This window comes from Apaloderma vittatum, unplaced genomic scaffold (genome assembly GCF_000703405.1).
Source record: "Apaloderma vittatum isolate BGI_N311 unplaced genomic scaffold, ASM70340v1 scaffold14981, whole genome shotgun sequence".
Lineage (NCBI taxonomy): Eukaryota > Metazoa > Chordata > Aves > Trogoniformes > Trogonidae > Apaloderma > Apaloderma vittatum.
In genome coordinates, this window is record NW_009700910.1 from 19,572 (window position 1) to 28,979 (window position 9,408).

At 44.7% G+C, this 9,408-nt stretch overlaps 1 protein-coding gene across 1 annotated transcript in view; it reads left to right on the top strand.

Annotated features, from left to right (window-relative positions):
* Positions 1–2,804: 2,804 nt before the first annotated feature.
* LOC104281083 (GDNF family receptor alpha-4) overlaps positions 2,805–9,408 on the top strand; it is a gene marked incomplete at its 3' end in the record, with an annotated part of 13,567 nt that continues 6,963 nt past the window's right edge. Inside the window, exons 1-2 of the mRNA XM_009878950.1 lie at positions 2,805–2,838; positions 8,962–9,240. Coding sequence (XP_009877252.1) covers positions 2,805–2,838; positions 8,962–9,240 — 313 coding nt within the window. The remainder of the gene's footprint in view (positions 2,839–8,961; positions 9,241–9,408) is intronic.

Sequence of the window (9,408 nt, forward strand, 5' to 3'; positions counted from 1 at the left end):
TGGCTGGAGATGTGTTTTCTTTTAGGCTGTTAGCTGCCCCTCTTGGGTCCTTGCAAATTGCCCTGATCGAGCAGACTTTGAAAAGTCCGCATTTTCAGCGTCCCTGATGGGAGTTGTTACTTGTACAAATTTCCCTCTGGGTTTTAATTTGCTGCTGAGGCTTTTGACAGGAAAGCGTAAGAATTATTTGAGGGAAATGAGGGCACTGCAACACACAAAGTTGATATACTGAAAGATTGAGAGGGGACAGCAAAAGGCTACAGAAATGGGTCAGGAAATGGGGCATGGCAAGAGATATCTATTTTAAAATCAGAAATGTGAGCTATTCGAGAGAAAGTAAAAGTGAATTGACATGCACACAGACTCTGGCCAAAGCCAGGTGATTACAGAAATTCTGCTTTGACAGATAAGAAAGATTTGCAGAGTTTGGTTCCTGGAATTAAACAAGATAACAAATCTTCTTTCTGAGGTGTTACGAAGAAGGGCTCTAAATGAAATGGGACTGCCAACCCGGACAGGGAATTTTGGAAGCCAAAGAGAGAGGAAAGCAAGCACCTGAGATTTAGCTAGCTATGTAACCCAAATATGAGCCACCCAGCCTGGAAATGCCCCTCTAAACGACTCAGGACAAAACTCTTCTGCACTTTGCAGACTGGTGGCATTGGTTTTCAGAAATACTCTGGAAACAGCATCTTAATGTGTAGAAGGATGTCTTTGCTGCAGAAGACATTAAAGAAAAATATTCCAGTAAGGAAGATGGATCCCAACAGAGAAATGGACACAAAATTCATTGTTCCCAAAGGGAAAAGCTAATTTATCTGCCACAGTGCCAGAGGGGGTTTAGCTTTAATTTTTCAGCTGCATCCATGAAGTCTGAGCAGTGTGAAAACCAGGAAAACAAAAGCAAGCACAGTCCTGAGAGTGTGTGGGGAGTCAGTTCTTGGAGACTACACAGAGAACAGCAGAACGATCTGTTGGAAGAGGTTTCTCTCATCTCAAACGCATCAGGAAATAAACTTCTGGGGGACATGGCAAAAGCCAAGACATTGCAGAAAGCTATTAACAGTGTCACTGAAGGAAAGCTTGGGAATTAGATGTGAGTTCAGGTCAGAGCTTTCTGTAATTGATAGTATAGCATATAGGTGTAAAAGTTAGTAGTGCCAAAAATATTACAGGGCTGAGGTATTTTATGGAATCTCCAGGATCATGAAAAAATCTGATGCATGGTCACAAATAAACACAGAGATGAAGAAAATGGATAAGTGGATATGCACGAAATGTGTCAATAATTTCTGCCTTAGAGAGAAAAAACAGTGATGATGGGTCAGATATGGTGGACCTGTTGGATCATCCAGGGTACTCTGAGACTGCGCTATTAGAGACGCTTCTATTAAGGTATCTCGTAGGAAAAAGTAAAACTTTATTTGGCAGATACGGGCCTCCAGAAATGGTCATGTTTTGCATCAGTTAATACTTAATTAACAGGACTTTGCAAGATTTTGAATAGCTGGCGAATGCCAGAATTCTTCAGTCCAATGATTTGAACCAAACTGGAGTTAAGCGAGTTAAAAAGTTACATATATATTTTTTTTTTTATATGTGTATAAAACCATTACAGGCTCTGCAAAAGATCAGTATCTCACTCTGCTGGGCTTAAGGAGGCTGCCTTTAAGGCACTGATCATTACCATCTGAAGTTTTGCTCAGAAGGCTGAGAATCAGAGTGCCTTGCTTATTCAGATCTGGGCTTGGGAAGCTGAGCTCATCTTGAGGCACAGATAGATAGTTGGATAGATAATAATACATGTACAAACCAAAATGATAGCTGATGAACTCAGTTACTACAGACTATGTGGCTGATGACCCCTAAATGCTGTTTCAGTGGGGGCTGAGCATTAGCTGCAATGGGAGAAGGATTTCTGTTTGCAAAAGGGGGAGATGTAAAGGGCTTACACTTCAGGTTAACATATTCTCTTGGTCTTTATTTCTTAGATTAACAGCCTGTTCTTCAATCTCCAATCTCATTATAGGCCTGTGAAACATTTCTTTTAAAAGAAGGCCATGACAATTACTGATGATGAACCTGAGGATGTCGTTTAAGTAGGGGAGACTTGTAAATGTCTAGCATGTTGCTGATGTCATGAATACTGCTTAGATCAGATTATTCTTTAGTTCTTCCAGTTCCCCCAGATTGTGCCATCCTTGCTCCACGCTTCCTCCATCTGCTTGCAGAATGCCCCACTCATTCATTACTTTAGACTTATATCTGGGACAGGGACCTTTTATTCCCTTTCTGTGTGTCAAACCCAGCTGGCGACCAAAGTCATCAGCTTCTTAACGGTGGTGCAAAGAAGTCATCAACACTGCAACTGTAATTGTTTGCCCAGAGAGGTGGTAGATGCCCAATCCATGGACACATTCAAGGTCAGGTTGGAGGGGCTCCAAGCAACTTGTTCCTTTTGAAGATGCCCCTGCTCGTTATACAGAGATTGGACTAGAAGATCTTTAAAAGTCTCTCCCAACACAGCCTATTCAATGATTCTATGATTTTTTTAAGTCTCTCACTATCTAAATTTTCCCCTTTTGGCCGCGATTAAGGGTAGCAACATCCCTTCCCCCTCCAGTGGGAGGTGGACTTCTATTTTGGGGGCTGCAATAGCCAGATCTTGCTTAGAAAAAGACCTCATCAGGACTGCTGCTTTCACTGCTGCAGTGGAGAGTTCTGGCATGTCCCACACTCGTCTCAGGATATTGAAGAGGAAGAGATGATGTCACAGCACTGGACAGGGCAAATGGAAGGCACCCATGTGTGGAGCGTTACTGACGATTGTTATCCTTGGTTGATTGCTATCAATTCTTCCAAATGCAGCGCCAGTTGAAGTGATAATGACTCCTCTTTCAATAGCAACTTCTATTCGAAGTTTTTTGATATGCCAGTAAGAGTTGCTTTAAAATGTCAGCAATAAACACACATTCAAAACAAACCACTTAATGTCGTACCTGTAAAGTCTGTGTGTCTTCCCATCAGCTGTATTTTTGATTGCATAAATGCATGAGCAATACTGCATTTGCCACAGCCTGCCTTCCACACACAAACACACACTCACGTATGCATGCACACGCAAGTTCTCTCTTCCCTGCTTTCTGGAGAGATCAGATTGATAATCCCCAAGAGATGCAGGCAGGCTGTATTCTTCCCACGTCACAGCAGCCTCGTTGTGCCATGTTTCTCCAAGAAAATGAACAATGGATTCCTCTCTTACAGACAGGATGCTCACAATGTCTTCTTGGGATTAGCCCAACAGGCAGAGTAAAGATCATTCTGAATATCAAATGTCTTTGATATTCTTACTGAGTCATCTTCCTTGGGATGTGCTTTCTGTAGCACCCAAAGAACAAATACCAGACTCAAAGCCACAGGAAGTCCTGCAGTCGAAGCTCTTTCTCACCATCATCTTTTGGGTGAATATGGGTATCTCTGAGCCCTGTCCAGCACATAAGAAGATCTCTGGATGAGGAACATGAGAGGGCAGAAAGGGAAAAGAAGACAAGGTGGAATGGTTGAGCAGACCCAGCCAGATTTACACCTAAAAAGGAGCCCTCTTGGGTCTAAATTTGCTTTGCTGTGCCTCAACAGAGAATATTTACGTCTCTACCATGTGGCCAAACATTTTAAAGTCAAACCTAGGTGGAACTTACAGTCTTTTATGTATCTATTTTAAGCACTTAGAGATCTCCTCTAGCCCTTGAGACCTCACAGTCTTTAATAGAGTTGTCCTTATAGCCCTCTGCTAGATGTGCTCTTATCTTCACAGACAAGAAGCTGTTATTCAGTGGCCCTCAGTTATCCCACCAGATGGGACGCTTATTTTTAGGCACATATATTAAGATCCTAGTGACCACAAGCCTTGCTAACCACTGTCTCCTGTTGGTGGTATAACTGGAAAGCTTTGGAATGGGGGAGGCACCTCTGTTACACAAGGAATCTGGGATTGAAGCCCCCCCATTATCACAGAATCATAGAATGTGTTGGGCTCAGAGGGACTTTTAAATGTCATCTAGTCCAACCCCTGTGCAGTGAGCAGGGACATCTCTAACTAGATCGGGCTGCTCAGAGCTCCAGCAAGCCTGCTGCCTGGGGACACCATTATCATGGTGTCCTCAGATTTTGGCAGTCAATTAACGTGACGTGGAACATATTCATTGCCAAAACTTGTGTCTTGTACAATAAGGGTTTCAGAGTAAACACTGCAGGACAGTGTGTGCGCAGTTTAAGGCTTCATGGATGCTCGGAATTTTTAAGCCTTCTTTCTGGTCAGGTGGATTAATCTTATTTGGAATAGGTACACAACTATTTGCTACCAGGTCAACCGCTGAGCGTGATGGTCTGATTGGTATCTTCCTTTCATAAGAATATTGTTTTTTGCTGACCCGGTGGTTAGTCTGGATGAGTCAGTCCAGAGGCGTCTTTAGAAAACAAAGGCTGAAGCCTTGTCAAAAAGGATGTGTTAGTGTAGGAGGGTAATAATATCTAGGGAGATTTCACCCCAAGTTATCATGAGAGTTTTCATGAAGAATTCTTTTCTGCTTTGGGGTAATGGAAGCATGATGTAACTTCACCAGACCACAGACACCCAAAAGGGGGTCTCATTTTTCTTCCAGCTTGAAAGTTTGCAGAAACAATGCAACAACTAATGGCCCAACCCATGATTTTTAATTTTTTTTCAATGTGGTTCTAGTCACTGACTTGGCGGGGAGAGAGGAACAAATAAATGTCTTCATCTTTCCAGGCTTCATCAAGTCAGAGTTATGCTTGCCTTCTTGGAAAACAGCTAAGAGAGCTACAGGTGCGAAGGGCTGTCAATTTAAAATTAGGGATTAGTGAGTTCATCTCAGCAGGTATCTAAAACTCAACTTCCTGAGCCCACTTTGGCTTTTGTTTAACACTCATGGCTGTCACATTTCACTCTCACTTTGCATTGTCATTCCTCACAGGGCAGAGAAGAGCCCACTAAAAATGTTTGTGTGTCATCTGACTTGTGCCGATCCATCATGCCAAAGAACAGGTGGGATGGCTTCGTAAAATCCCTGCCATGACAGGCATTGTGACTGACAGGACATCAAGTTTTTAGGCTTCTCTGAAGATATCTAGGTGTCATCTATCAGTCTATGACAAGCAGGAAGACAGATCAAAGGGATGTGGTTTCTTCTGTGTGTGAATCAAGGGTGCGAATGGATTCACACGTAACACGTGGAAAAAACGGAGGGGAGAAGGATGGATCCCAAAGCCTCAGGTAGAACAAGACCGTGAGAAATGGTGTAGTTCCTCCTAAAACACCTGAAGCCCAAGCGTTGGTTGGATCAGAAAGGTAGAGTGGCAGAGCCTCCTTGTGGCTGCCCTCCAGACATTTTGCTCACTGTTTCCAGACCACATGGGGTCACCTTCCCGCTTCTGCACGGTTGCATCTCCTTAGTGAAGGAAACGATCTCCTGGGAGGTGAATCAGACCTTGTTCAACAAAATGCTCTTTGAGACACCTGTATAAGAAGGCTCGAGGGTCTGTTAAGGCAAGAGCCAGATTTTTCCCTTACTCCTGCACACTAGGAGTAACTTTATGTAAGTGTCACTGAGCTAGGCAAGAGCAGAAACAGATGTGGAGCAGAGCTACAAACAGGATGTGAAAATAAACTCATTACTCCATCTGCCCACTGTAAACAGCATGAAATTAGCAGCAAGCGAGGAATAAAAATCCAGACAAATGGCCTTTTAAAGCGAGCAGAGGGAGCTGGAAGGTCTGCTATTAGAAAAAGAGGCATGGAAAGCCCAAGCCATGCAGGACCTGGTGCGTATCCCAAGGTCCCTGGTCAGTCAGGGGGAGAGGGAGGGAAAAATCCCGTGGTGGAGAGCCCATGAGGTGTTATTTTTGAAGGCAAAAGCAGAAAGGCCACTCTGTCTTTGGGAAAGAAGACCTGACTTTGCTTTCGTCCCTGCCTGTGAGGAAGCACCATCTATTTTATAAGTCACGGAGATCTATTTTTTGTTTCCCCCCTAAGAGGAGCTCTCTTAATGTTGCATAAAATTACTTTCTCAGGGGTAGTGTGAGGAGGAAAACGTGGTGTTGTGTTGTCTCAGTTACAAAGCCATCGCTAAATAATAAAAGCCCCTGAATGATTTGGTTTTTAAGTGACACGATTGCGGAACGGGTCACTCGTGACGCTCCACTTCAAGTTGCTTCAAGCACCTCTGTCATAAAATCTGAACGGGGATGGTTTATTCTTCAGGCTTGGGCTGTAAGTATTCACCCCTGGCCTTTGTTCGATGAAGCAAATCTCAGCTTGAGGATATATTTACTTAAAATTTCGCAGGAAAATTTCTCAAATGGTCAATCTGCTTGATTTATTTAAAGCTGGATCCCAAAGTGTTTTACAGCTTTTACAGGCTGGTTGTGTTTATAACCAACCTGGGGAGTATCTTCTGCAATTCATGTAGCGGAGAGGAGGAAGGAGGGTCATAATTTCTATTTTAACCTACTTTTCTAGCAGCTGACACAACACTGACAAAGTCATCTCTTCTAGAATAAAACCTGCCATGCTTTATCCTCGTCCAGAGGAGATCCTTTGGAGAAAACCAGGGCAAAATAAGCACATTTTTTTTCCCGGCTATGGATTCTACTCAGTTATATGCATGGAAAATTCAGGGGTGTTTGAAAGCAGAGAATACGAGCAGCTTCATCTCATTTTATGGATCTCAGTGAAATTTCAGACCGAACAATATTTCAAGGAAACTCGTTCCTTGTGTTCAGAGTTCTTCAAGATATGACAGCCCAAGGCGGAGTTTTGTACATGTTGGAAATAATTTCTCTCCACATTTGGCAGATCCAAACAAGCCTTGAGTGCTAAATAAACCAGGTCTATGAATAAATCAGGGGTAGGAGAACTCAAATTTGAGGTGTTGGGAGATTTGAAATAACTAAAAGCTTGACGTTGGCCATGAGGCACTTTGAAATAGTCTGGAGTTCGATGAAAGGTTTTGCACTTGAGATGCCATCAATATATTTCGGGAGGAAACCTCCTGGTGGGTTCACCCAAAGTTTGTAATAAACGTAATTGAAATATCTGAACTCCAGCTGCTAACTCGTACTCTAATCAAGAACAACAGAAGCAGCTCCCTCTTAGCAAACGTCCTGTGACTGCTGAGGGAAGAGAAATGGATTTATTTGGCTCACACAATGAACTGGGAGGCCAGCAGAGGTAGGTGTAGAAATTCAGGGCAAGAGGGGTAGCAGGTGGAAAAAGAGACTTTCTGGAGAGATCAACAGGCTTTTAGAGAGAGGGGAGATCTTATAAAACCCTCAGAGAAGGAAATCAGTGCCCCACATTTTTCCCAAGAGAGACGATTTTCTAATATTGTCCGAGGTGGGTCTCACTAGGAACAGATCCTGAAGGGGCTCAAAAACCAGAAGGGTCTTTCACCTTATCTACCCTGTGAAGGGTAAGGTGTCCCTACTTTTCTTGTTTCGATCCAAAGGGAAGCCAAGTTTTGTTAGGGACAAGGAGTTCCTTTGGGAAGTGTTTGAGAAGTCCTCCTTCAAGGTCGTGACAGCAGTTTCTGGTTTTATAGCACATCAGGATCCAAAATTACTTTACAGGCACAGGGACTGATTCTCTCCTTCCATAAACCAAGTTTCCCTCCTCATCACTTCCCCAAGCCATGGTGCAATCATGCCTGACCTGTATCAACATGCTCCAAAGCATCACACCAACTGGAAGGAGTGCAATTTCTCTTGTCCTGCCCCCTGCCTCATCCCCATCACCTGGGTGCCACCATGTCGCACTGAGCACAGCTGAGCCCCTGGCCCTGTCATTGCCAGGGTGCAGCGATGCAGTTGTGAGCCTCAGAGGGAGCACATCTCCAGGATTCACTCTGGATGTGGCCTTCTTTAGAGACAGAAGAACATTTAATGGCATGGAAATGATCTGCTCTGGGCCATGGGGGCACAGCACCACCGAGCCCCATTGACCGTGTTTAATTTATTGGTGTACACACAGCAATAATATCTTCCTCCCATGCTCTCCTCTATCCTTTCAGCTTGGGGAAGAGAGCACTTTCAATTGTTTTTACAAGAAGAAATAACAGAAGATTGGAAAAAGCCAGGACGTAGAGGGGTGGGAAGAATGAACAAGGGAAGTCTATGGGCTGACTCGACGTAAAAACATCTCCATGAAGCCATTCATAGCTTCAGGGAGATATAGGCAGAGTTAAATTGTGTGCAAGGAGGAGGGACTGGGGTCTCCCTAGCATTGGTCTGCTGTTAACATCAGATGGGAGAAATGAGACAAAGAACTGGGAGATCAAAGAGCTTGGAGAGTTTTCTGTCTTTTAAGCAGCGAAGAACACAACCAAGAACTGGTCAAGTCTCTGCCACACACAATCCTCCTTCGAAACTGACCCCATCTAGGGTCACTCTCTGAAATCAGGAGGAACCTGGTCTCTAGGAGAGAGGTGACCTCTCCTTCTGGCTCCTTAGCTGGATGCACACACATCTCAACACCTCACTGCTGATGGTGGCCCAGCAATATGAGAGAGTTGGGTTGAAGTGCTGAATCTCAGGTTGTGTCTTGCCTCCTTAACATCCCTCCAGCTTCCTTTCACCCACTCCTGCTCCTCTTTGATGCTGCTGAGCCGTGCTGCAGCGAACTTGATCAGCCGGTGCCCCTCATCAGGGGGCAACTCATGAGTAGGAATGGCAAGCCTTAAATCTTCTAGTGCACCTGTTGGGGAAGGATCTGACACCTTAAGGTTTCAGAAGCAGTGTCATTGCTTGTAGAGTGGATGGTGATGATTTCCATCTCTGCATGTGAAGATGGAAATCCCAGCCTGGTCCAGCTCACAGGAGACACAGTTCGTTTCCCACCTGTGGCTGCTCCATCGCCCTCACGCCCCTTCTCTGTTTTTTTTGCAGAAGGTATGGCAGAAGCTGTCAGCTCGAGCAGGGACTGCCTTCAAGCAGGCGAGTCCTGCACCAATGACCCCATCTGCAGTGCCAAATTCAGGACCCTCCGGCAATGCATCGCGGGCAACGGAGCCAACAAGCTTGGTCCCGACGCCAAGAACCAGTGCCGGAGCACCGTGACGGCTCTGCTCTCCAGCCAGCTGTACGGCTGCAAGTGCAAGCGAGGCATGAAAAAGGAGAAGCACTGCTTGAGCGTCTACTGGAGCATCCACCACACGTTGATGGAAGGTCAGTCGAGCAGGGTACTCCTTCCTGATGATCTTTCTAAAGGGGAATTATGGTTGGGGCTTTCCTCAGAGCTCCACAGCACCAAAATGGCTGCAAAAAAGGTCACTTGTGTAGTATTCCATTCCTCCTCAAGACCTACTGACTCTCACATTAATGGCATTTTAGGGA